At 38.7% G+C, this 19,299-nt stretch overlaps 1 protein-coding gene across 1 annotated transcript in view; it reads left to right on the plus strand.

Moving 5' to 3' along the window:
- The window catches only part of ELL2 (elongation factor for RNA polymerase II 2), a 94,078-nt gene that overhangs the window by 43,704 nt on the left and 31,075 nt on the right, over positions 1-19,299 (plus strand). The window contains exon 3 of the mRNA XM_007942544.1: positions 13,669-13,790. Within this exon, the coding sequence (XP_007940735.1) occupies positions 13,669-13,790 (122 nt within the window). The remainder of the gene's footprint in view (positions 1-13,668; positions 13,791-19,299) is intronic.

Below are 19,299 nucleotides of genomic sequence, written 5' to 3' on the forward strand. Positions count from 1 at the left end.
CTTCCTTCCGAGGAGTGGCTGGTGGGTTTGAACCGCCAGCCGTCTGGTTAGCAGGCAAGTGTCTTAGCCACTATGCTACCAGAGCATTGATTGAGTTGGGGTGAAAACAGGTATACATGGAGGGCTGAGAAATTGCAGATACTTGCTGTAATTTCTGTGATATGTTTTACAAAGTCTGGGCCACTGTTGGCAAGCTCTGTTAATCTTGAGGTTTCACATCTGTCTGGTACCAGTCTCTCCCCTTGATTGCACAACTGTTGCTGACTGCCATGCACTAATTCTAGTCCACCCACAGTTAGCCAGCAGTTTCTTCTGGCGTAATGCAAAAAGAACTTTTCTCAAGACACCGGGAGAACAAAAAGGAGAAGCGATTGGCAATCTGACATTCATATTTAGGAGGTTTTTTGGGGTTTATTTTGGCCTCCTAAAATTCAATTCTGGGGCTTTGATTCTGAGAAAGAAATAATTTTTAAAAAACAAATTTCTCCTTCCTAATTGGCCAAGTGAATTACTAAATTTAGAGTTATTTAATTTGGTCTCCTTAATTTCTTTAAAATGCAAAGTGGTTTTAAAGAGGTTGGGTCATATTTTCAGATAGTATTTGGTGAGGCCAGAATATGCTGTGAATATTCTTAATAACGAAGGAGATGCTTTAAAAAAAGAAAAACCTTTGATATAAATCTAAGTCACACAAACCCAAGAAGCCACTTTGCCTAGGCTTGGGAGCTAAATATAGCACAAGAGAGGTCAGAAACTTTTTCATGCTGAAGTTTCTACCACATAGCAAGCAGCTGTGTGGGTTTGACTTTTTTTGGTTTTTTTGTTTGTTTGTTTCCCTCTTTTCATTTTCTTACTTATTTCTGCCTGCTCTGAGGAGCCCTGTTTCTCCAGACTCTTAAATGATCTTATTTCAAATATATTTCTAAGATTTTAGTATCCTTGACATAATGTTTCTTCTGAATGAATTGAATCTAGTTCCAAGCTTCTTCAGATAAATCCAATACATGTTTATTAGATATCTACTCTAATGTGTTCCATATATATGTGTAAGTAAGACAATAGTCCTGCCCCCAAAGAAGTCACAGTCTATGAGAGAAAGATAAGTAAACAAATGCTTAGCCTATGATGAGGTAAAGGCCCAAGAGGCTATGGGACCCAGAGAAGGGGCTTGTAACCCACCTCAGTGGGGAAGGAAAGGCTCCCTGAGGGAAGGGTTTCTGAATGGAATCTTATGCACAAGACAAGAACCGAAGACACAGCATGATGTGTTTTGATGCCCGACTGCACAGTGTTGCTGCCAGAGCATAAAATACAAGGTGGAGAATGAGGCCCAGTTAGCAAGAATGCTTGTCTGTTGGGAAGGAAGCTGGTAAGTCCTAGTAAGAACTTAGATTGTGCAATAGAAAAGTGGTAAGGATTCATATAAAGTAAACAATGCTCAGTCCTGAGGTGGTCAGATTGGCATTTTATGTGTGTAGTTTTGACAGCTGAATGATAAGAGGATGAGACTGAAAAGTGACAAAAGTAGAAGCTGAGAGACAAAAGACTGTTGTTCAAGCAAGAGATAAGAAGTGAAAGCAAAAGATGGAGATGAAGGCATATATTAGAGAAACAATTAAGGAGGTAAAAGAAGTAAGACTTAACAATTATTTGAACCTTGAGGGGTGTGTGTGAAAGAGAAGAGTCAGAGTCGATTCCCTAGGACATCAATAACTTCAGTAAATAGAAGATGCTGGTTTATTAACTGGCAGGTGGAAAATGTGGTAGGATGGGCCAATTAGGGATAAAATGATAATTTTGTTCATTCCTATATAAGCACTAGTTCTATGAAGTTTATTTAAATTTAGCAATGAACTGCTTTAAGAAAATAACAATGCAACTATGTGATAGGGGTTATGGAATTCATGGAAAGTATTATTTTTTTGCCATCAAAGAAGAGCTTGTGAGCTTGTTGCTTATCCTAGCCACAACTACATTTTGAACTAACTCTTCCAATTCTCTCTCTTTTCTTCCAAAAACTACTTTGGCATTTGGTTCTATTTTGCATTCATTTTTAAATATTAAGCTTTCATTCTCATGCTCCATAGTCGGTATGTCTTTTTCCTGATACAGTATGTCTAGTATCTGCTATTTGCATCTTTCCCCTGTCAGTAACTGTCATCCCCCTTTTTCCTGGAAATAGCCAGTTACCAACCAAGTGTACCAAGCCACCTGGTTTCTTCTAAACAATTTTTAGCCATGAAAAGCTACAAAATGAGTCATAACAAAACTGACTTCAAAGCCCCTTCTTAGCTGGTGAAACTGTTAGCCAGTTGTGTTGAACAATAAGAAATAAAGGTACTCGTCATATCAAAGATACTGTAAATAAATGCGTACACACATACATACGTACATGCTTATACCCACACTCATATAACTCTTTTGTTCTAAGCCAAAACTCGTTGAAGTCATCCTTGATTCATCTCTTTCGTTCATTCCTCGCATTCAGTATGTTTAGGAATCCTGCTGCTTTTATCTGCAAAATATATTCAGAATCTACCCACTTCTCCCCACTTTCGGGTCCAAGCCACCATCGTCTCATTTCTGTATTCTATATTTCTATACATCTGTGTATATTTCTATATTTCTATACATATGTGTATATTTCTGTATTTCTATACATATGTGTACCATGTCAGGGAACTTGGGTTTGTGTCACAGAAACCTAAAAGAATGCCTGGCACGGTAGGCATGTGGTTAATATTTGGGAATATTTGTGGAATAAATGAATATAACAGTCAATCAGTGTCATCTTACAAACACTAACATTTAGAACGCTGTTTCCATATTAAGAGAAATTACATTAATAGAGTTAAAAATGACTGAAGGCAATTTTTCTACTTACATAGCAATTTGAGTGTATTTGATTTTTTTAAATTAGACCTTTTCTTCCATAAATGTTATTATTATTTCATTTCATACTAGTTTTGAAATGTTGCCATCGATGATTTTTTCCAGTGATCATAAATTTAAAAGGATACATTGACTGTTATTCTCAAGAATGATTTTCTAATAAGACTATGTCCCATAGAAGTAGCATCATGAGGAAAACTCACTATTGAGCCACTCTACTCTTTAAGCCAGAACTATTTAAGAAATTCTAATACTAGATCTAGAGGTGCTACATAAAGAATGATAGAGAAAACTATTCTGCTTTATGTTTTTCCATCTTTAATTTATATCTCGTTAAAGAGAAGGAATGCAAGGGAACAAATAGACTTATTTTGTCCTGAATTATTCATGTTAATTGCTACATAACAAAAAAAACCAAACTCACTGCTGTTGAGTCGAATCCAACTCATAGTGACAGCTCCTTGGGCTTGCTGCGCGATATCTCTACAGAAGTAGATTGCCTAGTCTTTCTTCCAAGGAGTGGCTGGTGGATTTGAACCACCAGCCTTCTGGTTAGTAGTCAGATGCCTTAGGAACTATGCTACCAGATCTCCCAATTGCTGCATAGTCTCAATTTTTTTTTTATAACTGCCAATATTTCTCTTTATGCTGAATAATTTTGGCATTTTGCACTACTCAATAAAGTAGACGCTCTGGTGGTGTAGTGTGTAAGGCTAACCAGAAGGTTGGCAGTTCAGACCCATCAGCCACTCCACGAAAGAAAGACTGGGTGATTGACCTTCATAAAGATTTATTGCCTTGGAAACCCAAAAGGGGTCTCTGTGAGTTGGAATTGACTCGATGGCAGTGAAGTTGAGTTTTCTCAGTAAAGTATCTATCGTGGAAATCTCAAATGTTTCTAGTGTGAAAACATCCACTTCTTACCTTCTTTATCAGTAGCAACATTTAGCTCTTGTTAATGTCTCTGGTAGCATAGTGCCTAAGGCATTTGACTGCTAACCAGAAAGCTGGTGCTTTAAACCCATCAGCCACTCCTCGCAAGGAAGGTTGGGCAATCTGATACTGCCTCAGAAACCCAAGGAAGACTTGCTATGAGTCAGGTAAGACTCCACGGCACATAACAACAACAACAGTGTCTCCAATACTTACTTTTTTCTGTTACCATTAAAAGATACCCTCCCCTCTCTACTTTCCACCCCTTAGCACAGGTTCACACATCTGGCCTAATGTGAGGCCATTTTTTTTACCTCCCTAAAAGTTAGGCTTAAAGTCATAACTCTATTTTGAAAAATAGAACTTGGTGGGTTTTGGGTTGAGGTTTCCATTTTCTGTTCTATCTAGACTGTTTTTTCTGCCTCTAAACTCTAGAGTCGGAGTATTACATGCAAATACATTTATTTTCTATCTAAATTTTCTGGATTGTTAGAAAATCATCAAGAATCTTGAAAAGATTCAAGAACAAACAAATAATTCTAATGTTTATGTTATCTGTAGCAATCTTACCTATATCAAAGCTAAGATATATAACCAACCTGCGTATAGCCAAATAATACAATATATAGTCAAATAATATTAAAGAAGCAGGCTGGCCCCCTGAGATACTGGAGAGTTGGAAAAGATAGGTTCTGCAGTCCTAAAATTTTGAACTACTATTGGCTGTGTTGGAGCAGTGGTTGGAAATAATTCAGCTGCTAACCAAAAGGTTGATGATTCAAACCCACCACCCACTTCTGTGAAAATTTACAGCCTTGGAAACCCTATGGGGCAGTTCTACTCTGTCCTATAGGGTCCCTATGAGTCGGAATTGACTTGATGGCAAACCAAAAAAAAAAAAACCAAACTTACTGCCATCAAGTTGATTTAACTCATAGCAACCTCTCCTCGGGTTTCCAAGGCAGTTATCTCTATGGAAATAGATTGTCCAATTTTCCTTTCAAGGAGTGGCCGGTGGGTTTGAACCACCAGCCTTCTGGTTAGCAACCAAAAATGCCTTAGGCACTACTATACCACCAGAGCTTGATGGCAATAGGTTTTTATTCAGTATGAAAGAAGCTACAGCAAGGAAAGTTGTTTCCCAAATTTATTCTGGTACTTCCCAAATTTATTGGAGAATAAAACTTGACTTTCACCTAAGAAAATGTTTCAACATGCTTTGGAAATGTTGGTGCAAAGAAAGCAGACACTTCAATTCTAGTGCTAGCTGAGGCATTAATATTTTCATTCATTCGATAAATATGCAAACCAATCGAAAAACCAAACTCATTGCCATCGAGTCGAACCCAACTCATAGCAACCCCTCCTTGGATTTCTGAGGTGGTGACAATTCTATGCCACACACTTTTCATGGCAATTGTGATATATTCAGAGAACAAAAGAGATAAAAACCTCTGTCTTTGCAGAGTTTATATTTGAGTGATAGAAAAGAGACAATAAAATAATATGTAAGTATCACAAGATAGTAAGTGTTGTAGACAAACAAAGAGCAAAGTAGGAGGTTTGGCAGTACAGCAACTGAGATTGTAAATAGGGCTGTAACCTTGAGCAAGTTACTGAGACTCTCTTCTGTTCCCAATCTAAACAGTGAAGAAATTAAACTAGAGGAAGTTGCAGCCATATGGGTCTGTTTTAAGGACTAGGAGTTGTCATACCAAACCACGGAGCATCTCACTGAACATTTACAATCATCCCAGCACAAAAGGGCTAGATATTAATGCACATGGAGTTACTACGAAAGATTCCTCTAAGTTTAAATCAGTTTGTAACACCCACAAAAGAGTGTTTAAAATAAATTTTAAAAACTTTCTGGTCATGTTTTTAATTACACTAGTCCAATATTGAGTAGCAAGCATTTGCCCTAAGCAGAATACCTGAAGGAAAGTTCCCAGTGGATTTTAAGCATATGTTAGCATGCATGTATGACAGAGTTGCAGCAGTACTTCTGCCTAGATCCTTGTATAAATAAAAGGTCCAGAACTTGATGTTGAAATGACCTTTCAGACAGTGTACCATTGCCACATGCCTGAGCTTGAAGCTCAGAATAATTAGAAGCTTTGACTTACAGATCTTGGTATACAGTGTTTATGTTAATTATAAATGTCTGAAAGTTTCCTGAAACTTTTTCTTCATAGCTTTTTGCCAAAGACAGGCTGGGGTTTGGGAGGAGGGTTGTGGATTGTGGTCCTAAGCTTCTGATTTCCATCTCTAATTTTTGGAATGAAAATTAAAATCTACTTTTCCAGTTGCCTGGGACATGGTGATTATATTTTTTATATCCTTCATTTTGATAAGAAACTATTTGGAATCATATTCTTTACTTCTTAAATATCTCGTTTTAACATTTAACTGAAAATTTCAAACAAACCATGGGTCCCGAAATATAAAGATATTCCCCACTGCCCTGTAGAAAAACTTAAAATAGTATGACAAAAATTAAAAAGGTCATATCTTGGGATGTTCTTCCAATATTGTTTCGAAACTGTTGTTGTTGTTTGCCATCGAGTCGGCCCCGACTCATAGCGACCCCTCCTTGGGTTTCCGAGGCAGTATCACTACGGAAGTAGGATTGCCCAACCTTCCTTCCGAGGAGTGGCTGGTGGGTTTGAACCGCCAGCCTTCTGGGTAGCAGTCAAGTGCCTTAGCCACTATGCTACCAGAGCTCCCGTTTCGAAACTAGAGCCCCAAATTTATTTCTCATGGTGGCTAGCTCACTCTTCAGAAGTTGGCCTTAGGCCCATCAGTGACACTTAGAACATTTTTTGCCTTTCCCTTCCGGGTTCCCTAAATTCAAGGCAAGTATATGAGAAAATGCTTCATAACTATTCTGGAGGACTGAACTGACTACTAGTTCACTGTATAGACAGGCTGTGGAATAGGCTCCAATATATCTGTGAGAAGAAAGATGAATATCCATCCGCTAGTTCCTCTGAAACTCTCGTTTTTTGAAATGGCTCCAGATTAAAAGAGGTCTTTCAAGCCCACTTTAGCCGTGACCTTCAACAGTACCCTGGGTTCTGTTCTACTCTGAGGTCCCCATAGTTTAGTACTGAAGTCCCCTTCTCCTGCTGCACTAATTGTCATACATAGCCTGCTCTTTCTACTAGGTTCCCTGCTTTGCTGCCGGTAAAGCCAAACTGTTGTGCAGATTTACCAGCCATAAACATAAGTGCTACTTTGCATATCTATTTCATTCTTAAGAATATATTCGTATATTGATACAAATAAACTTTCTAGTTTGTGCCATCAGGAAATTACCTATACTAAATATTTGTTGTTGTTGTTGTTGTTATGTGCCCTCAAGTCGGACCGACTCATAGCGACCCCTCCTTGGGTTTCTGAGGCAGTATCACTACGGAAGTAGATTGCCCAACCTTCCTTCCGAGGAGTGGCTGATAGGTTTGAACCGCCAACCTTCTGGTTAGCAGTCAAGTGCCTTAGGCACTATGCTACCACTAACTATTTAGACTATATAATTTAAGCTTTTGAAAATTTAAAGATACTAAAATTGCTTAGGAACTCTGGTGGCATAGGGCCAAAGTTGCTTAGCGATATCTCACACTCAAGTCTCTCACAGGAAATGCCTGAGATTGATTATATCAGGCTGTGCTATCTGCAAGGAGCTCTGGTGGTACAGTAGGTAAGGCATTTGGCTGCTAACTAGAAGGTTGGTGCTTCAAACCTACCAGCAGTCCTACTTCAGGAAGAAGATGAAGCTATCCATAAAGATTTACAGCCTTAGAAACCCAGTGGAGGTTGCTGTGCGTCAGAATCGACTCAATGACAGTGGGTTTGGTTTGTTGGTTTTTTTTTTGGGGGGGGGGGGCAGGGGCAGTACTATCAGCATTGCCACTGCTCCAGAAACCATGGAGGAAGGGTAATGTAGAAAATCAGATTCGTCTGGTGGATTCCATCTTCCCTTCATTACCCACTAGTCCCTAGCCCCCATTCCAGCTTCAGAGCTGGAAAAAAAAATACTAAGAAATGTATGAAGATTCATTTTGGGTCCCAAAGGGAACAGTTTGCCCTAGTGCCTGCCCACATCTGAACACTACTCCCATACACACACCCACAATGTTACGAGTGGGTAGGAGAGATTGTTGACAGAGTCCCGCTATCACTACCCATCATATTACTTTTCTTCCACAGAATTTAAGACAAAGGTGGTTTTGTCTCTGATAGTTAGCAGCCTGAGAACATTATCAGTGTGTGTAGTATATGTGAGAGTATGGAGGAGTGGTAGAGATTAAAAGCACTCTCCAGATAAGAGGTGCTTGTATTTAAAAAAAGAAAGTTGGAAACTACTGTTTTTGTTTTTCCTACTTGTTATTACCAGTGAGGTTTTTGTAATTGGCCAAAACAAAACAGAGTTGCTATCAAGTTGATGACAGCTCATTACAGCCACATGTGTGCAGAGTAGAAGTGTTCCATAGAGTTTTCAAGACTGACCTTCTGGAAGTAAATTGCCAGGCCTTTCTTCTGAGCTTCCTCTGGGTGAGTTTGAAATGCCAACCTTTTGGTTAGTAGTTGAGCACAACAGTTTGTGCCACCCAAACACTAATGAAAACAATTACTACACTGGGCAGAAATCCAAAGGTTAAAAGTTTAAGGCCACCCAGAGGTACCTTGGAAGAAAGGCCTGGTGGTATACTTCCAAAGAACCAGCCATTGGAAACCCAGAGAGTACAGTTCTACTCAGACACACTTGGGGTTGCCATGAGTCAGAATCAGCTCAATGACAACTGGTTATCACTATAAAGATTTACTTTCCTTATTTTCCAAAGATCTTTTCTCAGTTTGAGAATTTGTTTATAGTAAATTAGTATCACTTTAAGACCTCATTTTTTTTTAAATTAATATCCAGAGTAGGTGTTCCAAAAGAAGTTGGCTTTTTTGTTTCATTTTGTTTTGTCTTTAACAACTCCTATTAAGTTATTTATTTCTTGGGTTTGTGATGTTTAGGAAAAGTTGAAGGTATTTATTTGTACATTGTCTCTGTGGAGAAATACAAAATATAGCTGATGTGCACTTGTTTTATTTGCTTTCCAATGCCTTCTGATTGGAAGTTACAAAATTTGAATAAGTGTTTCAAGTAAGTTAAAATAGCTCTTTCATTTGAAATAAAATGGATACTTTTTTTTTTCTTTGTTATTGTTAGGTGGCATCAAGTTAATGCCACTCTTAGTGACCCAAGTGAAGGTAGATCTTCCCTATAGAGTTTTCTAGGCTGTAATCTTTACAGGAGCAGATCACCAGGTCTTTCTCCCATGGAGCCTCTAGGTGGGTTTGAACTGCCAACCTTTAAGTTTGCACCTGGGCACTTAATAGTGCCACCAAACCACACACACACACACACAAACCCAAACCCATTCCCTTGGAGTCAGTTCTGGCTCATAACAACCCTATAAAGGACAGAGTAGAACTTCCCCATAGAGTTTCCAAGGCTGTAATCTTTACAGAAGCAGTCTGCTTCATCTTTCGCCCATGGATCAGCTGCTAAGTTTGAACTACCAATCTTTTGGTTAGGAGCTCTGTGCTTTACCACTATACCACCAGGGTTCCTTTTTAGTTCTTTAAAGATACCATTTCCTCTTCATTTATTCACTGGCTAAAAAGTTCTCTGACTTTTATTTTAAGGGACTGAGCTTCCTCATTTTCTAATTCATTTTCTCAACCTTGGCACCATTAACATTTTAGACTGAGTAATTTTTTGTTGTGGGGGCTTCCCCATGCCCTGTAGTGAGTTTTGCAGCATCTCTGGCTTCCTACTAGATACCTATGGCACCCTCCCAGACCAAATGTTCCATGAGGGCAAAATCATTTCTTGGTAAGGGCCACTGTTCTAATCTATGGGTAACACTTGCTTCAGAACATTAAGTGGGTGTATAGCATGGGCTATGTATGCTTTTTTTTCCTTTCTTTTTAATCTGATTCTTTCCTACACTGGTATTGATCATATTTTTTAAATGACTATTGTTTTATTTCTATTCAAGATAGTTTTAAAGAAAGAGGATATGAAAGTCTTCATTCCCCACCATCAGGCCAAACCCTAATGCCTTGAGGGTTGTACACAGTAATTAGTTCATACTACTTTTGTCACTGACCTCTCCAAATTTAGACAAGCTTCTAGTTGTGTGTATGTTTTTAAAAATGAAATGAAAACATGTATGCAAAAAAAAAAAAAAAAAGAAAAAACAAATTCATTGCTATCAAATTGATTCTGACTCATGGCGACCCTCTGTGTTACAGAATAGAACTAGTCCATGGGGTGTTCTTGGCTGTAGGGGGAAGCAGATCACCAGGCCTTATGGGAGCAACTGGGTGGGTCCAAACTGCCAACATTTGGGTTACTAGTCAAGCACAAACCATTTGCACCACCCAGAGACCTTGAAAACATATATAAAACCCACTGCTTTTGAGTCAGTTCCAACTCATAGCAGCTCAGTAGGACAGAGTAGAATTGCCCAGTAGGGTTTCCAAGACTGTAAGTCTTTACAGGAAGAAACTACCTCATCTTTCTCCCAAAGAGCTGTGTATAGATTTGAATCACCAACCTTTTGGTTAGCGCCCAATGCTTTTGACCACTATACCCACCAGAGCTCCTAAAAACATGTATGTGGTTTCCGAGGCGGTATCACTACAGAAGTAGATTGCCCAACCTTCCTTCCAAGGAGTGGATGGTGGATTTGAACCGCCAGCCTTCTGGTTAGCAGTCAAGTGCCTTAGGTGCTACTCTACCAGAGCTCCTGGAAACATGTATAGGGAGATAGAATTTTCATCTTAAAAAGTATGAATGTTATAAGGGTAACACAGTTTAGAGGGTAAAAAAGGAAAAATGTACATTTAAGTAATATAAAGCTTTGTTAAGAATTTTCCTTTAATTCTCTTTTAGTAGTGGTTTAGTGTGTAGACTTTCAAGTTTAAGGATTCTAGTAATTAAGTTTTTAGTGGAAGAATACTGTACATTTGCAGGATATATTTGTGTACAGACTACAGTCAGTCTTGAAAAAATAGGAAAAAAAAATCTATATCTAAAAAATAACTTTTTAAAAATGTAATTTATAATCTTCCAAAAAGGACAGTCTTCCTTCCATACACTAGTGGGTTAAATGCTGCTGCTTTCCCAGCCCTGAACTGCGTAGGAAGGAAGACCTTTGAGATCAGAAGCTGACATGAAGAAGAGATCTCGACTATTGTAAAAATCTCCCCAACATGTTCTTCAGATCTAGAATAGGAGTTGGAAAGAGAGGGGATTTCATTGAGGTGTCCACACTTTTCATACCTGTCCACCTCCTCTTCTAAGCCTTAAGGCATCTTTAGGCCACATGGCATATCCTTAGAAAAACAAAAACAGATGTTAGTGAGAGCTGTTACACCAGCATGCACATGGACTTCATGTCCTCTTATTTCTTATCCAAGCCTTCCTTTGGCTCTACTCTCCCCTATTTTTATATGATTATGAAAGAAAATAATTCAGTTTATTAATTAATGAAATTATTAATTCAAATATATGTGTGCCAGCTAGGTATTGAGTTTGCACATTCAAGAAATAACATGATGAGTACATACAGATGGTAAGTTAGACTTATTTATAGAGCTCTAGCATTTTACAACTTGGAGAAATATAAGAGTACTTTAGAACCCAAAAAAAGGTATTATTTGTGTAGCAGATAGTAAATGTACAAACTTGTTACTCTAGGAATTGGTACTAATTTAAAATAGGAAGTCAAAGGTGGTTTAAATTCATGGATGATGGAAGTTCTATTATTAAATAGTAATTTAATACTCAGCATCTTTCAAGCTTTATATGATTCTTTTAAATCTCTTTTGAAAAGATGTTTTTCTTTGATTTATTGTCTTTTCTTGGTTCATTAACTTCTTCAACAAATATTGCATGTCTAGTATGTGCCAGGTGCTGCAAATTATCTCCTTTCTTATTGTATTCTACTTTCTTGGGGTGGGGGGAGGGGAGCCGGTTTGAATTGGTGGCTGCAATTTATTTTCTGTAAGTCAAGGTTTAGAAGTCTTTTACAGTAAGCAAGTCAGAGGTTGCATGGTGTCCTGCAGAGCAGGGGTCATACATACATGCTTGTGCTTGCTAGCGCATTCATGAGCACGTACATGTTGTTAGCTGCCTTCAAGTTGGCTCCAACTCCTAGTGACCTTGTATATAACGGAGCATCCTCACTATATTTGACCCTTACTATATTTGACCCTATTGTTGCAGCCACTGTGTCAATCCAACTTCATTAAGGGTCTCCATATTTTTTGCTGACCCTTTACTTTAGCAAGCATGATGTCCTCCAGCAATTGGTCTCTCCTGATAACTAGTCCAAAGTAAGCAAGAAAAAGTCTCACCATCCTTGCTTCTAAGGAATATTCTGGCTCAGCTTTCTCCAGGACAGATATTTTGTTCTTCTGACAGTCTATAGTATAGTCAGTATTCTTCACCAACACTATAATTCAAATGTATCAGTTCTTTTTTGGTCTTCCTTTTTTATTGCCAGCTTTTGCATGCATATGCAGTGTAATGCAACACACTGCTGTGGAATTGGACCTGGCTCATAGTGACCCCTCCTTGGGTTTCCAAGGTGGTATCGAGGCAGTGGAAAATACCATGTCTTGGCTGGGCACACTGTAGTCATCAGCGTGACATCTTCACTTTTTAACATTTACATACCTGATTCTTAATCTTCTAATAATGGAAAAGTATAGGTTTTGGGGAGAAGAATAAAGTTATAAAACACGTCTCCCTCCCTGATTGTCTACCAAATTAATAAGACTCTGTACGTTGGGGATCTGTAGGGTAGGAAGCCATATTTTATGTCCTTGCCAACAAGCCCTTTTTATAATATCCCTTAACACCGTGGTTGTCCCTACAGACCCAAGGGAAGAAAGGTCTCAGGAGCTGGAAAGTGTGGAGTAGTTGAAAGACAGTGTGAAGTTTGTAATTCATTTGTTCACAGACATTTATTGAGCTCCTATCAGTCCCAAGAAAATGTGCCCACTGCAGGACTCCATCATCTAGAGCAAACCTTTCCATTCTCTCACAGGCTTCCCATGTAGTAGGAAACCAGACGAGCAAGATCATAGAAAACATCTGCCTGTTCCACAGTGTTGCCTGGGGCTCAGCCTGGGAGTGCCCTCCAGAATTACCTCTATAGGCCACTGACCTGTTCTTTAAACATGAGCATGAGTAAGGGAATCATAGGGCACAGAGAAATGCACAGTCATTTTAACTGTGAATTCAGTTATGACCTCATGCTGCTATATAAGCTGCTAGTCATTTTTTTTTCAAAAATATTTCTTAGAAAACCAAGAATTAAAATGAAATGAATATTTAATATGTAAGTAAAAGATTGAGGTATGGGCTCTATCTCAGAGACCGTTTAAATATCTAGAAGCACTTTAATAGGAGGTCATTTGAGCCAGAGTCAAAACTCGTGTATCTCAGCATTTTTTAGCAAATTCACTAATAATTCTTCCATGTGAGCTATAATCATTTGCTAATTTGGAATCAAGAATGTTCCTCTTACTGCTGAACTTAAGAAATGATTACTGACACTTAAGGGCAGAAAACGGAAATAAGAATATGATGCATTAATAGAACTGTTTGCCAAATTCCCTGAATGATTTGATAATTTAAATGCTAGAAAGATATATATCAACAGGGCTTGGATATCAAATGAAATACACTTAAAAAACAGCAAGTCAGTCTTCAGGCCACTGTATGGTAAATTTAGAATTCTGTAAAATGTTTCTTTCCTTTTTTTCTCCTTCTAGCTTGTCAAAATTCCTAAAATTGATCCCCACAATGAAGTACATAACTTTAACTTCTATTTGTCAAATGTGGGTAAAGACAACCCTCAGGGCAGTTTTGACTGCATCCAGCAGACATTCTCAAGGTAAGTACTTTTCAAGGTATGCGGAAAGGAAAATAATTTTTATTTAAGAGACTTTTTTTAAAAAATTAAACAATAAAATACACAGTTCTTGTTGTTGTTGTTATGTGCCATCAAATCATCTCCTACTCATAGCAACCCTTCCTTGGGTTTCTGAGGCAGTGTCTCTACGGAAGTAGATTGCCCAATTTTCCTTCCAAGGAGTGGCTGGTGGGTTTAAACCGCCAACAAAATATACAGTAGTCGTTTCATAAATATTTATTGAATTGAATTTGCATAATTTATTTATTTATTTGAAAAATATTGAGCACCTCCTATGTGTTAGAAATTATATTTCTCACTGTGGGATACTATCACCAAAATTTTAAGACTTCCGCCTCAGAAGGGCTCTTGAGGTATGAAAGATATCTTACCTATTTTTTATTAAAGTCAACTTTAGGATTTTTTTTTTAAAGGTTCTATTCACTGCCTTTAAGTAAGAGTGGCCCAGCGTTGCCAGCTACCCTAAGGGAGCAAGTAGTTTACCAGCAGGCTCGGGACCATGGTCGCAGGGGACATCAAGCTCAGTTAGCATAACATAATACACAAAAACATTTTTCTATATCCTACTTTAGTGAGTTGCAACTGGAATCTTAAAAGTTTGCAAGTGACCATCCAGATGCAACGATGGGTCTCTCCTCATCCAGCTCAAAGAAGAATGAGGAAAGCTGAGGACTCATGGAAACAATGAGTCCAAGGAACTGGTAGACCATGCAGTCCTCAGCCTATATTACCATGAGACTAGAACTAGATGGTGCCCAGCTACCACGGTCAACCACTTGGAGGGAGATCCATACAGGAGATCCTGGATAGAGTGGGGGAACAGTGTGTAAGAAAATTCAAATCATAAAAAAAAAAAAGACCAGGTTTCCTGATGTGATAGGGCCTGGTGAGACCCCTGAGACTATGGCCCCTAGCCACCCTTTGGGTCTGGAATTGAAGTCACTCCTGTGGCTTCCAGCCAAACAATAGGCAAGCATGTGGGGTGAGCATTCACATCAGGTAGACACTACTTACCATAATCAATCATGGAAGAACAGAAGGGCAGTGTTTGCACAGGGAGACAGCTCAGGGTAGGGAGTGCGTGGGAGGGAAGGACACAGAGAAGAGTTAACTACAGGGAGGAAATGGGAAGAGAGCTATTACATTGTGGGGAATTGCAGTCAATGTCATGAGACAAAATGTGTATGAACTACTGTTGTTGTATTGTTGTTGTTATGTGCCGTCGAGTCAAACCCGACTCATAGCTACCCCTCCTTGGGTTTCTGAGGCAGTATCACTACAGAAGTAGGATTGCCCAACCTTCCTTCCGAGGAGTGGCTGGTGGATTTGAACCACCAGCCGTCTGGTTAGCAGGCAAGTGCCTTAGCCACTATGCTACCAGAGCTCCCATGAACTACTGTATGAAAGATGAATTTGCTCTATAAACTTTCACCCAAATCACAATAAATATTTAAAAAAAAAAAAGAATGACCCAGTATTAAGCATTCAGCTATCAATAGGAAGGTCAGTGATTCAAACCTCTCAGCTGCTCTGTGGGAGAAAGATGAGGCAGTCTGCTTCTGTAAAGATTTGCAACGTTGGAAACCCTATGGGGTGGTCCTACTCTGTCCTTTAGGGGCGCTATGATTCAGAATCGATTCAATGGCAATGGCAATGGGTTTGGTTGTTTTTTATAGCATACTTGAGGCTCACACTCAAGGGTGAAAGAAGAAAAGTATATTTAAATATATATGTTTATATGTATCTATAAACATATATTACATATCCCCTTCCCTCCTCCCTGTGCAAGCTTTAAGATAGATTTTTAAAATATTTTTTTATTCCATGACAAAATGGAAACTAGAAATTAACTCCAGTATCGTAATCCCTTCTTTGCCGCTCCTGATTAAAATTAGAAAAAGAAAATAAAGGGAGAGAAGAAGATAAGAATACACCCCCACACCGCCAGGGTACCATGGAACCCTTATTTACTTGGGTCCTCAGTAAACAATAAGCTACTTGTTTCACTCTTCTTTGCTGTGGTTGTTTCTGATTAAAGAATGGTCTTTTTGAGTAGGGGGAGTTTGTACTGCCTGTGAATGGAGACAGGCCTTGGGGCCCCCAGCCTCCCAAGGAGGACTGCCTCATTTCCTCAGTGTACAGCCCTTTGACATTGTCCTATAGTCATCCATTCCTCTCTCTCATTTGTGCGATACTTGAAACTGTGAAAGCTCTAGCTATACTGGGAGAAACTGGGGGTAAAGATACAAAATAAGGCACTTTACTAAAAGAGTTTCACATTTCTCCTTCCATTTAAGGTGACTAAGTGACTTTTTGTTTGTTTTACCTTAATCTGCCATTTTTCCTTAAGTATTCATTAATTTTGCTTTGTAAAATAAGATTGTTTGCTCCTCTCAACTTATATTTTTTGGTATAAATTTCATGTGTTGTAATTATGTAGACTCTTCAGTGCTTTTCACTATGCTATTCACTGGCTACATGTGGCTATTTAAATTTCAGTGGATTAAAATTAAATTAAATTAAAAACTTAGTTCCTAATTCATACTAGCCACATTTCACAGGCTTATTGGACAGTGGCGATATTGAGCATCTCCACTATTGCAGAAAGTTCTATTGGACAATGCTGCTGTAGATTATAGAATCACCAAGTCTCAGACTCCTCAGTGATTGTGTAAGGAACTCTGGTGGCACAGTAATTAAACTACTACCTGAAAGGTCAGCAGTTCAAACCCATCAGCCACTCTGAAGAAGAAAGATATAGTGGTCTGTTTCCATACTACTTTTCTGTCCTATAGGGTCACTATGATTGTGTAGTTAAACCCCTTCATTTCACAGGTGACTTGTCCACAGTTACGTAGCTAGTTAGTTGGTGGCAGGACTAAATGAAAACTTAGTTCTCCTAACTCCCAGTCTAGAGTTCTTTACACTACAGGACACATCAATTTTCTAATTGTTGGGCATCCTCTGAAAGATTTGTCTTCAGATAGGTGTTTTATACGTGAAAACATTTGACATCAAATTAACTATGTCCCCTTAAGAATTTTGTTCAGGAACTTAATATCCTACTCAAAACTAATCATATCATCCTAGGTAATACGTTTTCACTCTTTAATCGTATATAACATGTATGTTTGTTTATTTTTACCCTACTTGTTTGGATAAGGATTTAAAGTCACACAAGACTATGATGCAGCAAAAGAAGAGAATTATTGTGAGGAAATTGGGGCAAATAATGTTAGTATGTTCTCAGTATGATCTAAGGTGCTTTATAAAATAGTATGACCTTAGCCTGTCAGTTAAACCTTTCCATAACTCACCTCTATCTTTTCTATTCAATTTTATTTCCCCCAGGATCTTGTCATTCCAACAACAGTTTAGGCTCTTTAAGGGCAGGGGCTTTCTTATTTCCCTTTTTCAAGTATCAAAGTGCTGGCTGAGCTTAAAATAGAAGCCTAAAAATAAATAAATGTTCAGAATTTTAATACATTTTAATTCATCTCTTTTCTTACCTTTTTTTGAACCACACTTTTCTCATATGCAAAATGGAAGAAATCTCACAGCCAAAATTACCTTTCAGAAATCTCTTAATTATGCCAATTCACAGACTTAGTGACAGTACATCATTTGGGCCTACAACCTATAGTAATGCATACTCAAGTATGGGAAATTGTGCACTAGACTAGAGGAATACTAAGGAAAGTCTATGTATATATGTCAAATTATTTCACTCTTCTTTGCTGTGGTTGTTTCTGATTAAAGAATTGTCTCCTTGAGTAGGGGGAGTTTGTTCTGCCTGTGGATGGAGACAGGCCTTGAAGCCCCCCTTTGAGGTAACTCAGTTGAGAAGGGATGTGTAGAGAGTTCTTGAGAGTACCTTTTTGCCTACAGAGTTTAACTTCATTTTGTTTTCACATAAAGATCTGTTTCCTGACCTTGCGTGGTATAAGAAGTAACTTCATCATGATTGTTAGTAAGCTCATTATGTAAATTAGTTGTTGTTGTTGTTATTGTTATGTGCTGTTGAGTCGGACCTGACTCATAGTGACTCCTTCTTGGGTTTCCGAGGCAGTATCACGATGGAAGTAGATTGCCCAACCTTCCTTCCAAGGAGTGCCTGGTGAGTATGAACCGCGAGCCTTCTGGTTAGCAGTCAAGTGCCTTAGGCACTATGCTACCAGAGCTCCCATAAATTAGTTAGTAAATAATAGAAGAAGATACTGAAATATAAACTTCTGCCTCCAAACCTTCATTCTGCTACAGTCTTTTCATCTCACCCTTAACCTTCTGTCCCTCTTATCCTGAGAGTTAATCTGTTCCCATCCTCTTCCCCCTCAATAAACTGCATTCTCCAATAGTATTTCACTCCCTTCCCCTTTTTCTTTCTCCCTTCCTTCTTTTCTCCTTTCCCTCTTTCACTATTTTTTTCTTTCTTTATTTCCAGCATTCAAGCATGTCCAATTCTCTCTCATTTGGAAAAAATAAACTCCCTTCCACTTCTTGACCCAGAGTCTCTCTTGCTTCAGTCCCACCATTCCTTTGAAACTACTCCATCAGAGTAGGCAGTGACCTTGAATATAATTTGAATCCAATGGACACTATTTAAAAAAATAAACCTGTTGCCATCAAATCAAATACAACTCATAGCAACCCTATAGGAAAGAGTAGAATTGCTCCATAGGATTTCCAAGACTGTAGTTTTTATTTAAGAAGACTGCCAGATCTTTCTCCTATGGAACTGCTGGTGGATTGGAACTATCAACTTTGCGGTTAGCAGCCAAGTGCTTAACCACTCCACTACCAAGACTCCTTAATGGATGCTATAGCTCCTCTTTATTATAGTTTTGTTTCCAATATTTGACACTATAGACCATGCTCTGCTTCTTAAAGTGTTCTGTCCAGTGGTTTCCATGACATATTACTTTTCTAATTTCCTTCCTACCTCTTTGGCTGTGCATTTTCAGTCTCTTATAGTTTTATTTACTTCTGCCTGTTGCTTAAATATTGGTGTCCTTCACGGTTGATTACCTAAGAGACCCCTTTTCTTCTCGTTCTTTTCAGAATTCACCATGTCCAACACTGAATTCATTTTCTTTGTCCAGATCTTACCTCTTACCTGCCCTTCTTCCTGTGTTGTGTGTCTCCGTAAATGGCACTTTCATAAACCTAGCACTCTGGGCATCATTTTTAACTTCTCCCCGCTATCACCACCGCCTAAACATCCAGTCATTGACAAAATATGTTCAGTTCTACCTGCTCACTATCTCTGGAATCTGGCTGCTATTTTACAGCCTCACTGCCCTGTTGCTGTTAGGGGCCATTGAGTCAGCTCTAACTCAAAGTGACCTTATGTACAACAAAACGAAACACTGCCCCGTCCTGCGCCAACCTCACAATCCTTGCTATACATGAGCCCACTGTTGGAGCCACTGTGTCAATCTATCTCACTGAGGTCCTTTTCCTTTTTCACTGA

This window comes from Orycteropus afer, unplaced genomic scaffold (genome assembly GCF_000298275.1).
Source record: "Orycteropus afer afer isolate SDZICR_OR568_19922 unplaced genomic scaffold, OryAfe1.0 scaffold00093, whole genome shotgun sequence".
NCBI classification, from domain to species: domain Eukaryota; kingdom Metazoa; phylum Chordata; class Mammalia; order Tubulidentata; family Orycteropodidae; genus Orycteropus; species Orycteropus afer.